Source organism: Rhinoraja longicauda, chromosome 21, assembly GCF_053455715.1.
Source record: "Rhinoraja longicauda isolate Sanriku21f chromosome 21, sRhiLon1.1, whole genome shotgun sequence".
Classification (NCBI taxonomy): Eukaryota; Metazoa; Chordata; class Chondrichthyes; order Rajiformes; family Arhynchobatidae; genus Rhinoraja; species Rhinoraja longicauda.
The window spans coordinates 29,874,905-29,896,871 of record NC_135973.1 but is presented as its reverse complement, the minus strand read 5'-3'; the positions used below and the strand labels follow the sequence as shown (position 1 = coordinate 29,896,871).

At 43.4% G+C, this 21,967-nt stretch overlaps 1 protein-coding gene across 4 annotated transcripts in view; it reads left to right on the top strand.

The window, feature by feature from the left end:
* The window catches only part of LOC144604093 (tektin-3-like), an 81,060-nt gene extending 59,601 nt beyond the window's left edge, over positions 1-21,459 (top strand). For 2 of the 4 annotated variants that reach the window (XM_078418203.1, XM_078418200.1), the window contains exons 7-8: positions 7,254-7,408; positions 21,028-21,459. In XM_078418203.1, coding sequence (XP_078274329.1) covers positions 7,254-7,408; positions 21,028-21,331 — 459 coding nt within the window. In that variant the 3' untranslated portion in view covers positions 21,332-21,459. The remainder of the gene's footprint in view (positions 1-7,253; positions 7,409-21,027) is intronic. The other 2 variants (XM_078418202.1, XM_078418201.1) reach the window with 1 other exon arrangement.
* The last annotated feature ends 508 nt before the right edge of the window (positions 21,460-21,967 follow it).

Genomic DNA, 21,967 nt, shown 5'->3' with positions numbered 1-21,967 from the left:
GACTACAGACGGCGCCCGTAGTCAGGATCGAACCTGAGTCTCCGGCGCTGCAAGAGCTGTAAGGCAGCAACTCTACCGCTGTGCCACCGTGCCGCCCTGGTGCAGGTGGGTTGGTCTGCTGGTTCACAACTCCAGCAATTGGAGTTCAATCCTGTCCCTGTGTGGAGTTTGCATGTTCTCCCTGTGACCATGTTGGTTTCCCCAGGTCATGTTCCAGTTATCCCACCCCCCCCCTTACCAAAGGCAGGTTAATTGGTCACTGTAAATTACCTTTGGTGTAAGTGTGCAGCAAGATGAACATGGAGTTGTGGAGTGGAATTATGTTACAGTCAAATAAATTATGGGAATGGAAGTGATGTGATTGCTCCGAGTTCCAGCATGGATCAGATGGGCCAAATGGCCTCTTGTACAGTGAGGAAATATAGTATTTAATGTGGATAGATGAAAGCTGAAAATAAATTTAATGTAAGTTTCGAGATACAGGATGGAATCATGCCCTTCGGCCCACCGACTATTGATCACCCATTCACTGTGGTTCTATCCCACTTTCCCTACACGCTAGAGAATATTTAAAGGCCAATTAACCTACAAAACTGCTTGCTTTGGGATGTGGAAGGAAACCGGATCATCTGGAGGAAACCCACCTGGTCATAAGGAGAACTTGCAAACTCCACACCAACAGCGCCTGAGGTCAGGAGCGAACCCAAGTCTCTGGCGCTGTGAGGCAGCAGCTCTACTTGCTGCGTTGCCCGAAGTATGTTATTCTTGCTTTAGTATGGGTGCAATAACAGTTCAGCAGGTTAATTCCTTTTACTCTGTGAAGCTTAGCAGAATAAGTGGTGATATATTTCACAGAAGACAGCAGATGTGCAGAAAACTGCTGGAGATTTGAGAACTAAGGATTATTGTTTCAGCCAGAGAGGTTCCCTATTCCCTTGTGCTCAAAGCCAGATTGACAACACGGAAAATTCCAGCCATCGTTGCCAGTATAAACATCTGTCGGGGGAGATTGCATGTACTCCACAGAATCAATCTAACTTTCATTCCACTTAAATGAAAGGAAAATAAATCGGCAGGTTTATTTCTGATAATCCGGATGTGGTGGGAAAAAACTGCCAATTTCAGGGCTGAACAGCTCTTACTCTAAAGTAGGTATCACAAAATGATGGAGTAACTCAGCGTGTCAGGCAGCATCTCAGGAGAGAAGGAATGGGTGACGTTTCCGGTCGAGATCCTTCTTCAGACTGGTTAGGTCGCAGTTGAGGCCGCCCCATTACAGGAAGGGTTATGTGAAGGCTTTGGAGAGGGTGCAGAAGAAATTTCCTGAATCCTTCCTGGATTAGAGGGTATTAGTTATAAAGAGAGATTGGATAAACTTTGAATTGTTTATTCTGGGGCACAGGAGGTTGAGAAGGAACCTGATAGAAGTATACAAAATTATGAGAGGTAGACATAGGATAGACACAGAATCTTTTTCCAATGGCGGAAATGTCAAAGACTCGAGGGCATACCTTTCAGGTCAGAGGGGGGAAATTTAAAAGAGTGGTGGGGGACACGACGTTTTGCTACATAGAATTCTGGGTGCCTGGAACATGCTGTCAGGTATGGTGGTGGAAGCAGATTTGATAGTGGCATTTAAGATAGGCACATGGACATGCAGGGTGTGGAGTGATGTGGATCACGTGCAGGTAGATGAGATTAACTTGGCATGATATTCGGCATGGACATTGTGGGCCGATTGACCTGCTCCTGTGCTGTACTGTGCTCGTAGTTGGATTTCCAAATGGGCTCTTTGGCACCTGAAATCCCCACAGCATTGTAATATTCTGAGACGTCTGTTTGCAACTAACTGCACAATGGTTGTGAGAATAAATTTTCAGACTGATCAATCCAACTAATATTATGTGTAGGAAGGAACTGCAGATGCTGATTTACTCTGAAGCCAGACACAAAATAATGGAGTAACTCGACCCGAACTGTCACGATTCCTTCTCTCCAGAGATGTTGTCTGTCCTGCTGAGTCACTCCAGCATTTTATGTCTATTTCCAACTAATATTATGCAGCCTAAAACCCTGAAGTATTCCTACTTTTCTCCATGCATTGTCTGAGTGAGTACTGGATACGAAAGAAGCCTTATATTTAATCCGTGTATTTCATAGGATTTTGTCCTGATAGCCTTCATAACTGATTTGGACCACGTGTTTTTTTTTCTTTTGCCTCTCCCCATAATGACTGTACATAATTCAGCGAACGTGAGAAAAGCCAGAGGATATGCTGTGAGGCTTTCAACGGTTGCACACTATAATTGCCACAGGGAGTTGCAGGAATGAACTCACTGTTATTATGCTCGTTCGTTCTGTGTGGTCTGACTCAGGAAGAAACATGGGCTGTCTAGCCAAATATCCATCCAGTAAAACAAAAGCGCCATCACAAAACAACGTCATGATGATCATCCCTTAAGATTCCAGCGTGACCAACAATGTGAAGGAGTGGTTCTGAGGCCCAGTAAAGTTGGCTAGTGAGAGCAGAGAACAAAACCTAACATTTGTTATCATTGCAGTGCAAAAGCTGTGACCAATCGAAGGTATTTATTCACAAAATGCTGGAGTAACTCAGCAGGTCAGGCAGCATCTCAGGAGAGAAGGAATGGGTGACGTTTCGGGTCAAGACCCTTCTTCAGACTGATGTCAGGGGGGCGGGACAAAGGAAGTATATAGGTGGAGACAGGAAGATAGAGGGAGATCTGGGAAGGGAGAGGGGAAGAGAGGGACAGAGGAACTATCTAAAGTTGGAGAAGTCGATGTTCATACCACTGGGCTGCAAGCTGCCCAGGCGAAATATGAGGTGCTGTTCCTCCAATTTCCGGTGGGCCTCACTATGGCACTGGAGGAGGCCCATGACAGAAAGGTCAGACTGGGAATGGGAGGGGGAGTTGAAGTGCTCGGCCACCGGGAGATCAGATTGGCCAACGCGGACCGAGCGCAGGTGTTGAGCGAAGCGATCGCCGAGCCTGCGTTTGGTTTCGCCGATGTAAATAAGTTGACATCTGGAGCAGCGGATGCAATAGATGAGGTTGCGTCATTTTCAGAGTTTCAGGGGGTGTGGCAGAGTTTGATGAAACATTTGATCATTCAGGTATTGAGAAACCCGACTAGCAACTTTCTGGATCTGTGCAAATTTATTCCAGCAGAGTTTAGGGTTTAATTCTGCTTTTACTCAGATCATGGTAGCTAAGGAATTGAGGTATACTAGTTGTGATGTCTTAGATCTATATGAATTACCAAAGAGGAGGTATTAGCAGTTTTAAAGTGTATTAATGTGGATAGACCCTCAGGGCCTGATCATGTATACCACGTGGGAAGCTCAGAGGCAAATTGCAGAGGCCCTATCAGGATATTTGCATCGTTTTTAGCTGCAGGTGAAGTTCCAGAAGACTGGAGGGTGGCTAATGTTGCATCATTATTTAAGAAGTTCAGCAAGGACAAACCAGGGAACTATAGGCCAGTGAGCGCGATGTCATGCTGAATCACTAAAGTGATGGATTGATGAGGGCAGTGCAGTGGACATTGTCTATTTGGACTTCAGCAAAGCTTTGACAAGGAACCACATGGTAGGGTAGGTAGGCTGTTCTAGAAGGTGAGATTGTGTGGATTCCAAGGTGAGCTAGCTAATTGGATTTAACATTGGCCTATGGGAAGGAGTCCAAAGGGTAGTCGTGGAGGGTGTATTTCTGATTGTACGCCAATGATCAGTGGTGTGCCACACGGGTCCATGCTGGGTCCACTGCTTTTTGTTATATACATTAATGATTTGGATGACAATGCAATTAAAATTGTTAGTAAATTTGCAGCTGACACCAAAATTGGTGGTACAGTAGACAGTGAGGTAGGATATCTAAGTTTACAACGAGATCTAGATCAGTTGGGAAGGTTTGGCCTGGGAATGGCAAATGGCACTTACGTCTGACATTTAAGTTTGATATGTTGCACTTTGGATTGTCAAACCAGGGTAGGCCTTGCACAGTAAATAGAGCCTGGAAAGTGTTACAGAACAGAAGGATCTGGGAGAACAGGTACATGGTTGCCTAAAAGTGATGAATCAAATGGATAGCATGGTAAAGAAGGTGTTAGGCACGCCTGCCTTCATCGGGAACGATATTGAGTACAACTATTGGGACATCATGATACAGCTGTACAAATCATTGGTGAGACCCCCACTTTGAGTACTGTGCAGAATTCTGATCATTCAGATAGGAAGGATAACATTAAGTTCTTCTTATCAAGTCCACATCACAAGATTAGAAATTGTTCAGTCAGAGCTGAGCACACATCTCGCCACCTGCATACAATGGCGCCTTGCGCTTCTTGTGCCTCTTGTGCGTGGTGGTGGAAAGATTGGTGGAAATCGGCCCGCGACGTGAACGCTCTTTCCTTGACCCCAACATTAAGTTGGAAAGGGTAGTTAAAATCCGCAGTGGTGAAGAGAAATGGGGCTGGGCAGAAGCTCAGTAGCCTTTGTATGCAGCTCTTTCATAAAGGCTGTGAAAACAAATATTTCCTACATTCCTTCAGAGCTGCTGCTTATGTAATCCAAGCACCGTGAATATAGGAATTAGTTAACTTTATTATGCAAAGCTATTAGTTTAGATTAGTTATTGATAGAATGACAAGGGTAAATGACAACAGGAAGTAAACACGGGCTTGTAGGTTTGGGGATCAATGAAGTATTCTATAGTGCAAATACTTGATTTTGCTAGGTAGAGTTCCTAGCTTTAGCTGTGTCTTCAGATTCCTCGTTGGTCTGGCTTTTCCCCCATCCCTGTAATCACCTCCTGACCCATAACTCTTGGTGATGTCCACACTATTCCATTTCTGAAGTTCTGAGCATGCTTGTCTTTAATTGTTTCCCTATTGTTGGCACCTGCCCATTGTTTCCCTATTGTCCCACCTTAAACCTTGCCACATCTTTAATTCTTTAGGATACAATTTAAAGCCTTGGGTTATAACCGTCAGCCCTAATTGTGATCCACTTCAGCTGATGGTTGCGGAGGGAACATGTTTGGATTGCATGTTCCTGACTTTGTCCTGTGCTTTGGAGGATAGTAGGACAGATTGGGCTGGAAGTCAGATCCCAGTGCATCTGAACTCCCACTCCCCCACTGAACTCAGTCTTGCTGAGCTGAGGAGCTGCATACCATTCATTTGTAAACCCTGTTCTTAGGCATTTATACCTGACATGGTCCCACTCAGTCCCATTCCCTTGAAATGGGGGTCATCAGCCTGAATAGAAATGGTACATGTTTTGATTATTTTAATTGATCGGTTTCTAATTTATATAAGACAAATATATTTTTAATTTATTTTACAAATGTCTTAAATTAACTTAAAACTCCATATATATTTCCTATCGGGTTGCTATATGTTTGTTTAATCCACCTTTCAGCAGGCAGTTTATGGAATTAAGGAATTAACTGTTGATTGGGTCACGGTGTCCCCCAGTTTTTATTGATAGGTCGGCAGTGGAAAGAGCTAGAAGCTTTAAATTCCTTAGCGTTAACATCTTGGGTGATCTGCCCTAGGCCTAGTAATAGATGTTATCAAGAAGAAGCCTTGCCAGCACCTCGACATAGAAGTGTCCAGAAATGTGGCATGTCACTGAATACTTTAACAAACGTATACAGGGGCACTGTAGAAAGTATCCTGACTGCTTGCGTCATAGACTTGTAATGGCAGTTCCAATGCTTGTGATACAAGAGGCTGCAGCTGCAAGTGGTCGACTTGACACAGACCATCAGAGGCACAGCCCACCCAGTCATTGAAGGCATCCCCAGGAGGTGCTGCCTCAAGAAAGCAGCATCTATCATCAGGGATCTCCTCCATCCAGGCCATGCCCTCTTCTCACAGCTGGCATCGGGCAGGGCATTCAGAGGTCTGAGGCGCCACACCACCAGGCTCAGGCATAGTTACTTTCCCGCAACCATCAGGTTCTTGAACTGACTTGCACACCCTCATCCTACCTCAACAACAGAACACTACAGGCAGACCATCTCTTGCAGCAGCACAGACTTGTTTTTTTCTGTAACTGAGTTTTGCACTAATTTTTTTTTTTTTCACAGGTCTTTTTCTGTAAAACTGTATACGTTTGTTAAAGTATTCAGTGCCATGCCAAATTTCTGGAAACTTCTATGTCTTGTATAATTGATATATACTTAATGTTTTTGTGTGTTGTTCGAATCCATGTGGCTGAGATACTGCTGCAAGCAAGATTTTCATTGTGCCTGTATCATACCATACCTGTCTGTGCATGTGACAACAACGTTGGCTTGACTTATAAATAAACAGCCTGCATTGGTGAGCAGCCAACAGTAGTGAAACCAACCGTGTTGTAGTCCATAATGATGTCAATTCAGCCACCTTATATCAAATTTAAATGAAATACTTGCTGCTGGCACATTGGAGTGGCTATTACCATCTGACCTGTCACTGGAAATATGTGTGAAAAACACACGGGATTGAAAGCTGGCCTAACAGGTTTAAATCCATTCTTTATCTACATTGCACGCCAGAATTAAATTTGTCTGGGGAGAAATGTGGAAGAAAATTGGCATCAGTTTGCTCTAATACAGCAGCAGCTTAACATTTGATGATGATTGTCTCTTTATACATAATCAGAAAAGTGCTAGCAGGATATAAATGCGCTTGTGTGATACAGTGTACGCTGTGACCACTGACATTTTGCAATAGCTCTGTGCAAAACATGAACTGAAATATACTACTTTGTAAGCATATTCATGGCTAGTCGGAATATCCCAAGGGCTGTACAGTTAATTACATTCCCATGAACTGTAACACTGATGAAAATTATGAATTGCCTTGTTTTTTAACGTTTGTAATGTTGGATTCGGGATAAATATGATTCAAGAACAAACCCAGTGAACTGGTGCCATGTTCAAATAGAACTAACCTTCCCTCCCTACTGCACTGGAATGTACCCAGTTTCGTGTTCAAGTACTCGGAGTGGGGTCTTGAAGCCACAACTTGTGACTCGGCTATGAGTCTGGTGCCTATTGTTAACAGATGCTGGTGTGTAGAGGTAAAGAAAGCCATGTTACAATGGAGTTAGAGGTTGCTTGACTAATTCTCTGCTGTAATGAATAATCTTGGACCATGGATAAGGCAATATTTCCTTTTGGCTGAGGTGTTTTGGTAGGCAGCCAGATGGGATGGTGCATGATCTCTGCTTTATTCCCCAGGTTCTGCAAGAGATATTCCAAATGGAATGCACCATTGAGGAGCTGAAGATGGCCATTAGGCAAAAGGAAGCTCCTATGAAGGTGGCACAGACCCGTTTAGAGGAGAGAATCAAGAGGCCCAACATGGAACTGTGTTGCGATCAGCCTCAGCATAGGTGAGTCACTTTTATACAACAATATATATTTTCCCATTTATTAAAGGTTTATTCCATTCACATCCTGTCATTAGCCAATCAATGATGAAGACTCTCAGTAATCAAGACCATATCCCCTTGTGACTGGACACTTTCTGGCCTCACCTGTATATCTTTCCAGAGAACGTGTCAATTTTCGTCTTCCCTTGTCCTGTCAATTCACATTTAAATTCTGCAAGCTAATTTTCTGGCTGGGGTCTTTGAAAGCATCAATCTTCACGTGTAATGCTGTACACACTGTCAGCAAGGTTAGTTGCTACATTAAGACACATCTGCTCATTATCTCTCAATGTCTATAATGACTTCTCAATTAGGCCTCTAACCTCCAATGATAAGTGTAAGTGTGGCGAGCTTCTTGCTGAATACACACCTCCTCCTGGCTGCACCATTCTTCTACTCCAGAGAACTAATTGCAAATATATGCAACCATTAAGTGGCACTTAGTAATGGCAAGGAAGTTGATGTAGTTTAAAAAAAAAGTCATATCTACATCAACTCACCCAAGAATTAGACTAAAAGAATCTGAAGGTATCTGTAAGTGTTTTGTTAGTGGACCATGATGTCAGTTGTTTATTTACAATGTGCTGTGGGGAAAAAGGTGGAGAGTGGGTGGTCTGGGCAACTGGTAGACCTGTGTGGTTCTCAATGAATTTCTGAGGGGAGCCTCCCAATTGATGGAGTTGATCTTTAATGAGTTCCCAATGTCAAACAAGGCCGCAACACTGCCCCAGCATATTTCTCAATGTTTCTTGCCTGAATGTTGCAACTTCCCTCCATCAAGCTTCCCAGGAGGGGAGTTTGTTCAAAACTAGTGGAGAAGTACAATCACAAGATTCCACTCCACAACCAAGGTCACCTGAACCTCAGTAGTCAAGTTGTGGTATTCAGAACATGTTTGTGTATGTGAATGCTTAGAGGCATCATTGGCTTGTTCACCAAAGCATACAAAGGGATGAGACCTGTAATCAAATCCCCCAGACCAGATCTATCTATATCTATATACTAAAACTCTCGTTTGTTACCTTGTTTGTGACTGAACTTCAGCCAAATCGGTACAAGATAGCATGACAATTTTAGGCCCACCTTACTCACCATTGTCACTTTAATGATAATGCAAGTAGTTTTATTGAAATCGGTGTTATATTTTTAAAGTTATTCACATTTTTAAGTTTAAAAGGAGGGGAGGGGGAGGGGAGGGGGAGGGGAGGAGGGAGGGAGGGGGGAGGGGGGAGTGCAGGGAGGGGGGGGTTGAGGAGAGAGGGGAGGGGGGAGGACAGGGTGCTGCACCAACGCAGGAGAGGCTTGGGCCCAACGGGTCCACTTGGTCTAGTATATATATATATATATATGAAGGGTTTAGTGGGCTAAATGGATGAGGGCTGGATTGGAAGCCGCCCGCGGGGTTGAGTCGCCGTTTTCCTGGCAGGATTACCAGGCTGACCTCCGCCAACCCGAGAGATACCAAATCAGCCGTAAATATGGTACAACAGTCCACCTAAGACGCCGGAGAGCCAAGGTACCGGCCCGCAAAGTCAGCCTCGGAAGTTGGCTATGGGCATGGATCCGCTAGCTCTGGCTAGGCCGGAGTTTCAGAGCCCCGGCAGCAGGGGGCAAGTTTAACCCGCCGATCGGCCGCAGAAGTTGAGATCGGCCGTCTCACCCAGCCCAGCTGCCACATTTTCGGGCGTCTTCCGGCGCTCTTCAAGTGCGCTCTTGTAAGTTTGTCCGGATTAAAGGAGGTGCCGGACCATCAGTTGCCAGAAAATCGACGGTGGATCTGTATCTTAACTTGGTCAACGTGGTAAAGCTGGGCCGAAGGGCCTGTTTCCATGCTGTACAGTTCTGCGACTCTATGGTCAAGGTCCTCTATCAACCTGCCCCTGCTTCACTGCACTGCACTGCTTTTTGACAATAAACATTCACTGTGAGATTCTTTAAAAAAAAAGTGGTCCACGTTCCTTATCTTAGACATTGCTTCTCCATGAAGCCAGGCATCGACGTTGAAACTTCTCACTGCCTTCAATGCGCCACAACCTAATAGGATTGATTTGGGAAAATGGGTATTTGAAGATTAAGACCTCAGAATTGGCAGAAAACTCAGTCTACCAGGCAGCAGTGATCCCTCACAAATACTGGTCTCTCTTGCAGCTCACCCCATTATGATTTTAGATCAGAACATACCTTTTTCCATAGTATATGGCATTGAAGGTGTTGTGTGCATTGCAGCTGTCAGGAAGGAAAGATTGGACAAAATTGGCATCATGTTGTTTTTCTCCTGCCTTTTCACTTCCATGACTAGATTACGGAGGCACATCTGAATTAAGCCCAAGATAGACGCAAAATGCTGGAGTAACTCAGCGGGTCTGGCATCATCTGGAGAGAATGAATGGGTGACATTTCGGGTCGAGATCCTTCTTCAGACGAGTTACTCCAGCATTTTGTGTCTCTCTTCGGTTTAAACCAATGTCTGCAGTTCCAGCGTACACTCGAAATTAAGCCCAACCATTTCAACAACGTCCCCCTGATTCTACCACTCATCTACACACTGGGGGAAATTTACAGTGGCCAGACGGGTCTTTATGAAGTGGGTGGAAACCGGACCATCCAAAGGAAAATGTGCTAATTCCACACTGGCAGCACCCGAGGTTAGGATTGAACTCTGGTGCTGTGAGTCTGCAGCTGTGGGACCTGCACCACTGTGTTGTCGCTGTGTGGAGCAATCCACCAAGGTTCTCTTAAGGAACCATGAGACTAGAATTTGGACTGGGTCTTATCATGCACTGCATACAAGAGCAGCGCAGACCAAAATTGCCCAGTGGAGTCAGTGGCCAATCTGAAGAAGGGTCTCGACCCGAAACATCACCTATTCCTTTTCTCCAGAGATGCTGCCTGACCCTTTGAGTTACTCCAGAATTTAGTGTCTATCTTCAGTGTCAACCAGCACCTGCAGTTCCTCATACTTTGTCAACCAGCATCTGCAGTTCCTGCCGACACAACTCAGTGGTAAGACTGCAGGGATTGTTCTGCCTGCCTCTAGATTATTAACAGCAGATTCTGAACACCAGTTGGACACCCTGAGGCAGCTCCAATCTACGTTATCTAGTGGAAAAATGAGACAGATAATAACAGGTATGAAAATTAATTTGTCACGCGTGCCTATTAAATCCCTTTCTACACTGCAATCCCTGGTGCATACTGAAATTTGGAAGAAGTGAGGAGAATGAAATGAATATGAAATCCAAATGAGAATGAAAAAAGACTAGCATTTCTACTTTGCTTCTCACATCCCTAGGGCTTCCCAAAACAATGTAAAGCAAATGAAGCACATTTGAGTGTAGTTGTTGTGCCAATGGGGGAGGGGGGGGGGGGGGGAATTATTCCCCCTGGGACTCGATCGATGCCAAGATAAAATGTGACCTATTTATTTGAATTAATAGAACTTATCTTCCATTCGCTTCGGATTTCAGTGAACTTTTGCATAGTTCAGCCTTCCAATTGTTTCGGACTGTTTGCTGCAAGCTCAATATAAACTTGTGATTTGCTTCCACCCAACAGTGTTGTTCACCAAATAGTGAACAGCATTGGTTTTTAAAGAATTTGTAGGAAAGAGCTGCAGATGCTGGTTTACACTGAAGATAGACACAAAATGCTGGAGTAACTCAGCGGGATAGGCAGCATCTCTGGAGAGAAGGAATGGGTGACGTTTCAGGTCGAGACCCTTCTTCAGACTGTCCCGCTGAGTTACTCCAGCATTTTGTGTCTATTTTCGATTTAAACCAGTGGTGGGAAAGATGCTGGAGTCAATTATAAAAGAAGAAATTGCGGAACATTTGGATAGCAGTAACAGGATCGTTCTGAGTCAGCATGGATTTACAAAGGGGAAATCATGCTTGACTAATCTTCTGGAATTTTTTGGACTAGGGAGAGCCAGTGGATGTAGTGTACCTGGACTTTCAGAAAGCCTTTGATAAGGTCCCACATAGGAGATTAGTGGGCAAAATTAGAGCACATGGTATTGGGGGTAGGGTACTGACATGGATAGAAAATTGGTTGGCAGACAGGAAACAAAGAGTAGGAATTAACGGGTCCCTTTCAGAATGGCAGGCAGTGACTAGTGGGGTACCGCAAGGCTCGGTGCTGGGACCGCAGCTATTTACAATATACATTAATGACTTGGATGAAGGGATTAAAAGTAACATTAGCAAATTTGTAGATGACACAAAGCTGGATGGCAGTGTGAACTGTGAGGAGGATGCTATGAGGATGCAGGGTGACTTGGACAGGTTGTGCGAGAGGGCAGATGCAGTTTAATGCAAATAAATGTGAGGTTATCCACTTTGGTGGTAAGAACAGGAAGGCAGATTATTATCTGAATGGTGTCGTTAGGAAAAGGGGAAGTACAAAGACATCTGGGTGTCCTTGTTCATCAGTCACTGAAAGTAAACATGCAGGTACTGCAGGCAGTGAAGAAAGCTAATGGCATGTTGGCCTTCATGACAAGAGGAGTTGAGTATAGAAGCAGAGGTCCTTCTGCAGTTGTACAGGGCCCTAGTGAGACCGCACCTGGAGTACTGTGTGCAGTTTTGGTCTCTGAATTTGAGGAAGGACATTCTTGCTATTGAGGGAGTGCAGCGTAGGTTCACTAGGTTAATTCCCGGAATGGCGGGACTGTCGTATGTTGAAAGACTGGAGCAACTGGGCTTGTATACACTGGAATTTAGAAGGATGAGAGGGGATCATTAAGGGATTGGACACGCTAGAGGCAGGAAACATGTTCCCAATGTTGGGGGAGTCCAGAACCGGGGGTCACAGTTTAAGAATAAGGGGTAGGCTGTTTAGAACGGAGATGAGGAAAAAGCTTTTCACTCAGAGTTGTAAATCTGTGGAATTCTCTGCCTCAGAAGGCAGTGGCGGCCAATTATCTGGATGCTTTCAAGAGTTAGATAGAGCTCTTAATGATAGCGGAGTCAGGGGGTATGGAGAGAGGGCAGGAACGGGGTAGTGATTGTGGATGATCAGCCATGATCACATTGGCTCGAAGGGCCGAATGGCCTACTCCTGCACCTATTGTCTATTATCTGCAGTTCTTTCCTACACTGGTTTTAAAAATGATCCCTTCTCTGCTTCCACTTAACCTGGACAAACGTCTGTGAATCCAATGTCTATTTCTGCTCAATTATCATCAGTCTCACTTGTCAGGTTTTGTCATTACACTGGAAGGCAGCTGTGTTTGCTTTTTACAGCCACTTTGTGTGTGTGTGTACCCTCTTTTCTGTTCATAGTTCTTAATTAATCTCAGTTTACCTCTGCAAGCAGCAACTCCTGTTCCCCTTCACGGTTTTTTAATGTACATACTGGCATCTGTTTGCATTGTGTCTACATTGATTTCAGCCTAATAGCATCATAGATTTGTACAGCACAGAAACAGGCCCTTCAGCCACTACATGCATGCTGACCTTGTTGTCCATTTTCACTGATCCCATTTGCCTACATTAGGCCTGTATTCTTTTATGCCGTGTGTATTTAAGTTTATACTCTCTCAATTTCAGACAAACCTCAGTTTCCTTTGCTCAGGGATAAACAAACCCACCCTTTTACAATCTCTCCCCACAAAATAAAGTCGTCCAATCCAAGCAACATCCTGCAGAATCTCCTCTGAACTCTCACCTATAGTGTGGCAACCTGAACAGCACACAGTAAGGGTGTCTGGGTTACGGGGAGAAGGCAGGAGAATGAGGTTGAGAGGGAAAGTTGGATCAGCCATGGTGGAATGTAGACCTGATGGGCTGAATGGCCTAATTCTGCTCCTAGAACTTATGAACAGTTCTCCAAGTGAGATCTAAACAGTGTCTTGTAAATTTGCAGCGTAACATCCCAACTTTCTATGCCTCAATGTATGAAGGCTAGCGTACCTTATGCCTTCATCACCACCCTATCTAACAGCAAACTGATTTCTTGTGCATCTCCCCAGTGGAGGTGGGGAAACATCTGTATATTATTCTTTACTGTACATCCCCTCATGATGAGTTCTCATGCTTAGCTCTTAGGAGGTTTCTTTCACCGCTGGTTTATGTTTGATGGTGTGTGGGCTATTTGTCCGATAAATGAAACCTATCTTCCATTGCCTGATAATAAAGGCCACAATTTACTGGAGTTATATCAGAAAGGTTATCCTAAAATACCTTGTGTACCTCGATTAGAATACTTGTCAAGGAAGATTTGGTACGTAAAATAACATGCACGCACAGTCCAAATTAAATAGATCAATTGGTATATCCCTGAAACAATAGGCTGGGGTAATCAGCACTCAGTATCCAATTTTAATAGGTTGGATATTTTTCTCCTTCAGAGAAAGACTATTATCTTGAAAGAAATCTGAGGCATTTCCTGTTGGCTTATTGCTGGTGCAAATCTTGTACAACTTGGCAGAGGAATACATAGTGGCCCCAAGGAAAGAGGAGAAAGTCAGATATTTTATGAAAAGCTCGATTATTGGCCTGCTGCAATCCAGTGTTTAGTAAGATCTTTTCAGTCATGAGCTGTAAATTTGAAATGGTAGGGCATAAGATAGCTAGTGAATGGAATGAAAACTCATCCATGTGATGCTGGGACTTTTCAGAAATTAAGACTTAATGGATCTTCTTTCAACTTCTGCCAGTAAATAAATCACAAGATGGATTTGGATAAAGAAGAGTCTTTCAGCCAGTTTGACACAGCGAATAAAGTGTCTAACTTTCCTTTGACCCCCGGGGTGGAATCAAAATGTCAACAGTGAAAATGTTAGAGGGAAGACAAGGAGCGGCATAGTTCTCGTGACTTTCTTTTGGAATTTTAATCTTTTTTTTCCCCCTTGTCCAATTCTCCTTTCTGCCTGGTACAAAAGGTCGTGACAAGCTTCCACAGCCATTGTGAACCTATTGTTTTCAGGCTGCTTTGGGAATACCTAAATGCTTTTCACAACAATATGCTGATTCTAGTCCTGCCTTGAACCATATGCATGCATGCTCCCATAAATACCACAGAAGGCTGTGAAGGCCAAGTCAATGGGTATATTTAAGGCAGAGATAGATAGATTCTTGATTAGTATGGGTGTCAAGGGGTTGTGGGGAGAAGGCAGGAGAATAGAGTTGAAGGAACGATAGATCAGCTATGATTGAATGGTGGATGGGCTAAATGGCCTAATTGTGCTATCATTAATAAAATAATAATTAGTAAACAAAAGCAAGCATACAAGTTCATTTTTTCTTCCTTCTGGGTAAGAATGCACAAAAAGTAATTCCAGAACCCACCAGAACCAGCTTAGCAGAGGCTAAGAAATCAAAGATAGTGCCAATCAAAACTGAAAACTCCACAGGCTGTGAATCTAAAAATAAAAGTAGAAAATGCTCGAAAATCTCAACTGGTTAGGCTGCAACTGTGACAATAGACAATAGGTGCAGGAGTAGGCCATTCGGCCCTTCGAGCCAGCACCGCCATTCAATGTGATCATGGCTGATCATTCTCAATCAGTACCCCGTTCCTGCTTTCTCCCCATACCCCCCTGACTCCGCTATCCTTAAGAGCTCTATCTAGCTCTCTCTTGAATGTATTCAGAGAATTGGCCTCCACTGCCCTCTGAGGCAGAGAATTCCACAGATTCACAACTCTCTGACTGAAAAAGTTTTTCCTAATCTCTGTTCTAAATGGCTTACCCCTTATTCTTAAACTGTGGCCCCTGGTTCTGGACTCCCCCAACATTGGGAACATGTTTCCTGCCTCTAACGTGTCCAACCCCTTAATAATCTTATACGTTTCGATAAGATCCCCTCTCATCCTTCTAAATTCCAGTGTATACAAGCCTAGTCGCTCCAGTCTTTCAACATATGACAGTCCCGCCATTCCGGGAATTAACCTAGTAAACCTACGCTGCACGCCCTCAATAGCAAGAATATCCTTCCTCAAATTTGGAGACCAAAACTGCACACAGTACTCCAGGTGCGGTCTCACTAGGGCCCTGTACAATTGCAGAAGGACCTCTTTGCTCCTATACTCAACTCCTCTTGTTATGAAGGCCAACATTCCATTGGCTTTTTTCACTGCCTGCTGTGGGAAGAGAAACAGATTAATGTTTCAGGCTGAAGTCCCTTTGAACTGTTGGAGTGGAACTTGAACCTCCTACATTCTACCCTAAACTCTAGAATATAGATCCATCGACAGAGGAGATACTGGGGAAGGGAAACATGAGCTGCCATGATACTTTGTTTTATGATACACTAGGACAAGTAATGAGGAGGTAAATATTTTATGTAGGTCAAATTTACATGGGAACTTGGGAGCAATTTCTATTGTTTTTATTTTGCTGTTTCATGTTACTTAACATTTGTATTCTTCCATTTTTTTTCCTTATACAGGAAAGGAGCAGCCAGTTAGTAATTAGCAGCAGGTGGACACAAAATGCTAGAGTAACTCAGCGGGTCAGGCAGCATCTTGGGAGAGAAGGAATGGGTGATGTTTTGGGTCGAGACACTTCTTAAGACTGTCGAAGACTTCTTCAGTCTGAAGGGTCTCGACCCGAAACGTCACCCATTCCTTCTCTCCCGAGATGCTGCCTGACCCGCTGAGTTACTCCAGCATTTTGTCTACCTGCAATTTAAATCAGCATCTGCAGTTCTTTTCCTAGTAATTAGCAGCAATACATTTCCCTCCTTTTGACCAGTAGCCTCCCTTTGGCTACGGGTTTAGCTGATCCTTGTTATATTCTCACTAGAAATAAGTAATCAAGAGTATGCATGACAGATTCCATTAGATTATAGAACTTTCTTGTCTTGCTGGTGCAATTACAATAAAATTCTCAGCTTGTTGATCTCCATTTGAACTATTCACTTGGAGCAGCTTCTGAATGTACCATTTTTATGAACCTGAATATTCTGAGTGTGGCTCCACCAAGTTATTACAGGTCCATCACCGATTTTCACCCTTCGTTCCGGAGCCTTTCTAGATTATCCATTTTGCCGGAGCAGAGGTCAGGGCCTGAGAGCCTAGTGACCCCCAAAGTTGGTCTTGGAAGTCGGCTATAGGAACAGATGTGCTGGCTCCGGCCAGGCTGGAGTTCCAGAGGCCTGGCCTCAGTGGCAAATTCGATCGGCTGCGGAGGTCTCGTTGAGGTCAGGATAAGCCACCTCACATGGCCAATGCCCCACATTTTGTTTTTGGGGGGGGGCTTCCAGGGGGTATTTCAAGTGCGCTTTTGTAATTTTGTCCGGATTAAAGAAGGTTCCGGACCATCAGTTGCCACAAAATTGTTGTGGACCTGCAGACTTCAGGAAGCTATTGGAGAGTATTCGCTCAAGAAAACATTACCCCCCCTCCACTCCGAAATTCAAGCTGAGGCTCAGGGAAAAACAAGACCAAGAGCTTAAATAATACACATTCTATATTTTATAGAATGCATTTAAGTTAGTGCTCTATTGGTGAATCTCCCCGTATCAACATCCTGGACTTCGCTATTGATCAGAAACATAACTAGAGCGGCCATGTACATACTGTGGCCATCAGAATAGATCTGGCATGGTATCCTGTGGTAAGTGATCCATGTCCTGATGCCCCAAAACGTTGTACAGCGATAAAGTACAAAGGAAGTACTGTATGTGATGGAATACTTTTACCTTGTTTGGAAAAGTAGATCAACCACCCTAGTTGATTCATCCAGGAAAATCAAGGACATAGAACAGCACAGGAATGGCCCCTTTGGCCCACAATGTTTTGTGCCGAACATATACACCTTTGTTCCAGGAATGTTTGCAGTTACTCTACTCGGCCACTCTGACAGCATCTCCCAAACACACACACGCTCCTCCAAAGAGGACAAGGAATATCAACACATGGGAACACCACCACATACAGATTCTCCTCCAAATCCTAACTTGGAAACATTTCTCTGCTCCTTTACTGATTTGGTCAAGATCATAAAACTGCACTGGGGATGCACCTTCACCAGACAGCAGTGTTCATGAAGGACCTTCTCAACGACAGTAAGGATTGGGTGGCAAACACTGGCCTTGCCACAAATACCCGTGTTCCATAAATCAGTAAAAAATACAACATACATGGAGTTTCATGCATCTGATTTCACTGACAGTATGAATTGTTCTGGCAAATGCACAATTCCAGGATGCACCTTGATAGCATTGAAGGATGGATGCAGCAACAGAGGGTCCCCAGTGGAAGAGGTTTGGCCTCAACTTGCACCAGAAGAGATGCCATTCACTCTCCTTGCTGTACCGCCCCTCCTTCACGGGGCAGGTGTAGCTGCTCTAACTGCACAGTGTCACTCCCACCCCCTCATCCAGACCAGAGGAGCAACAGGCTGAGAATCAGTTCTTCCTTTCCTCTGGTGCAATGTATACATCAGAGTAGCGGCTTTTGTAGGCTATGAGAAACAAGTGAATATGGAAATTATTGGCCATTCTTTCCAGCCAATTGTTTTGATGCAAGAGTGGATTGTAGATACAAGTACCAATGGAATTCAGTGTTTTGTGGATTGCAACATAAGGGTGACCTCGAGCCTTGTATAGAGCCTCCAAGTCTAGACTCCCGCTTGGCTGAAAGGATGCACACCATTATATCCTCGGACCACATCATCATATCCTCCCTTCAGATGCGAGATAATATCTGCAACATAAAACCCTCCACAGAAAAGGCTAGACAGTGGCTTATTGAGCTTGAACTCCTTATTAATATTGTTACAGCTGTATGGAGGAAGATGGCAAGCAGCTAAACTCGAATCAACCATGAAACACAAGAATAAAGAATTTAACCGATTGGCTATTGTCAGTGGTCTGAACTAGAGTTGACTACAGATCGGACTGTGATATTTAGCAATGACAAATATAGGCTAGACCAGAACTGGCTATAAACAAAGGAATTGTAATTGACTACTCAGGCTTGCTGAAACTTGGCAACAAGGGACAAAAGTGCTTTAAAACTGGTTTGAACACACACTTAAAATACCGTAGAGAAGAGAGTTGACACGGTTGTAAATATTGTACTTTTAGTACTAGAGCTTAATGTTTTCGCTCAGATCATGGTTTTGTTTTGTAAGTTTATCAGTGTGTTACAAAACCACATTTCTGGTCATTCAAAAAATGGTTATAAAGTGCAATTAAATAAATATTGCTATTAATATCTCTTGTAGAATCAAAGGCATTAAAACTTACCAATGTCTACTGTTATCAGTGTTACACCACTGACCAACACATCCCTCAAATGAATTGTCTGATCTATGTGAAGATTTTGAAAGCCATGCAAGGCATTCTTAAATCAAAGACAATGAAAACATAATTTCTGCCTAGTTAATCTTTATTGCCAGCACAGATTATCCAGTTGAAATAACATATTTTTCAAGTAGATCTCTGGAGGGTGTTTACTTTCCATTTTATATCAATTAAAACAAAAAAAAGGTTAAGTCTCATTATACGTTAATTGCCGTATATTGCGTCTTTGCTACACCTCCATCTCACGCCTTCTGTACAAATATTAACGGATAGCCCTTAACTTTGTACCAGAATGGAAAGCACAGTAAATATTGCTGCATTTAATAAATGAAAATTCCAACCAAAGGGGCAATTTGGCTGAAATGATAAAATACCACCATGGATAGATATTCCCAACAAAATGTCTTCCGTACAAAAGTCACTAGAGATATCTAATAATGCCATTTAGAACGGAGATGAGGAAGAACTTTTTCAGTCAGAGAGTGGTGAAGGTGTGGAATTCTCTGCCTCAGAAGGCAGTGGAGGCCAGTTCGTTGGATGCTTTCAAGAGAGAGCTGGATAGAGCTCTTAAGGATAGCGGAGTGAGGGGGTATGGGGAGAAGGCAGGAACGGGGTACTGATGTATACTACTGATTGAGAGTGATCAGCCATGATCGCATTGAATGGCGGTGCTGGCTCGAAGGGCTGAATGGCCTACTCCTGCACCTATTGTCTATTGTAATTAATTTACATCACAAGGTTATCCACTACAGCTTGGTTTAAACATCCCCTTGCAACCCCAGCAGGCAATGAACAGATATCTCTAGGAAACCAATTCACTTTTGAATTTTTTTCCCAGCAGTTTCTTAGTTAGATTGTGCCTGGAGATTGGGGGGAGTGTCTGTTAAATTTCAGGGTTCACGACTTTAATCATCAATAAAACATCTTTTCAGTTTTGCAAAGGCACATTTCAATTTTTCCCCCAAAGAGGGTAAAGTTTTTTTAAAATATAGTTTTACAGAAGCTTAGGGGAAAGTCTGAACGCTTGCCTCATCAATTGACTCAATAGCAATTAACACCCACTTGTACAAAATTTAAAATCCCATCTTCTCGTATTTCAATAAATTCAGAACATAGACAAGTAAGAACAGGCCCAGTTTCAAATTTGGACCTGTCGTACTATACAAACCGCAGAATATAAACAACAAAATGTATTCAAAAGTCAAGGATGTTTTAAGCACTTAATACTGTGGCCCTTCAGTGTGCAGAGAATAGTCCATTTACAGAGACATCCACACCTACTATGATATTAATGGGTTTCTGCACACACCAACTAGAGAGTGGTCCAGAACTCCCACCTACCTCATTGGAGACCTTCAAACTACCTTTAATCTGATTTTGCTGGACTTTATATTGCACCAAACGTTATATCCTTTATACTGTATCTGTACACTGCAGACCGCTTGATTGTAATCATGCATAGTCTTTTCGCTGATTGGAGAGTGCGCAACAAAAAGCTTTTCACTGTACTGCGGCACATGTGGCAGTAATAAACTAAATGAATGTGGACTTTGGAAAAATCCAGTTCTAATGGATTGGGATTGCATTCAAGGTACATGGGTTGGCAAATCAGGACCGTCTTGATAAGGTCCTATTATATGGATCAATGCTGCTTTTGCATACTACTGCTCTTCAGTGATGACACTCTCACCAGATTTATTGGTTCAAGCTCCAGAAATGGAAAAACTAGATCAATGACCAAACCAGAGCAATGTCGGAGTGGTACACAGCTGGCAGCATCACTTTTCAGGTGAACAAAGGGGTTCACGGATAGATGAGTGGGAAATGAAGATTACATTCAGACCAATCATAACCCTAATAAATGGCAGAGCCAGGCTCATGAGGTTGAATAACCTATTCCTAATTCATCCATGTCTATATTATATTAGACTAGGGTCACACCTGCTCTCCCAAGCAGATGTAAAGGTTTCCAGACATTAATTTCGAGGAGCACAGCTGTTCTCCCCAGTCATTTTGTCACACATCATTGTTGGAACGAATTGCCTGTTCATTAACTTATTGCTGATTGTATGATGTTTGGTTGCTAAATTTCCGATATAACAGGGACTTATTTGGTCATAAAGTCCTTTTGAGATATCTCGAGGTCGTAAGATGCACGATTTAAACACAAGTAATTTTGTCCTTGATGTAGTTCCCTTACTGAGGGGCACAAACAGTGGATTTATCCAGAGAAAAGGCCACACGGTTCAACCTCCCCATGAAACAAAATGGTGAGGATCACTCGTTGTATTACCCACAGTTTATAACATTATTTCTTTTCCTGTCCAGGTTGGTCTGTGAAGTGTACACCATCGATGCAACTATACAAACACTGAAACAACGTCTACAGGAGTCTCAAAATGCTCTGCAACTTCTGGTCCAAACCAAGTCCGTCCTAGAGTATGACATCGCGGTGAAGGCCAACTCGCTCTTCATTGACCAGGAGAAATGCATGGGGATGCGCAGAACCCTGCCCAACACACCGCGCCTAATTGGCTGCACTCAACTGAATGCAGGCCACTATTGCGCACGTCCACCCCCCGAAAAGAAACCTTGCAACTGCGGTTGCAAAGGTAAAAAGAAAGTTACTTAAATTAATTAAAACAATGAAGCCTATGGGCTTAAGATAAGTGCATGCTTTCGTCTGTTTCAGAAAACAAGGCCGAACTATTGTGGCAAAATAAAATAAAGAGAATTGGTGGTTTAACAAACATGTTCTCATTCAGAGTGTTTCCCTCAATTTGGAGACGGCATTGGCATTTTTTGACATCATCCCACTACATAAAATTAATTCATTGTTTGTTGGGATGTTATCGTGTCTTAGAACCTACCCCAAGCTAATTTTAATATCACCTAATTTTCATATTTTGCTGTCTCCTCTGCACAAACATAATATCTATAAACAAAACAAAGTGCTGGATTAACTCAGTGGGTCAGGCAGCACCTGTGGAGAGAATGGGCCCCACCTGAAACACTGCCTGACAATTTCCTCTGCAGTTGCTTTCTGACTTATTAACTTATTGCTCTCTGAGCCACCGAGTTACTCCAGCACTTTGTGTTTTGCATAAGACTCCACTACCCGCTGACTACAATATCTCTATACCCATGCCTTTGCCAATTTCAAAACACCGTGTGGACCCAAAGAGTTCATTGCCACTGGGTCAAAGTCATGGTAACACTATGGTGGGAAAGCCTTTGACACACAGACTTAGAGCATTCAGGAAAGGCC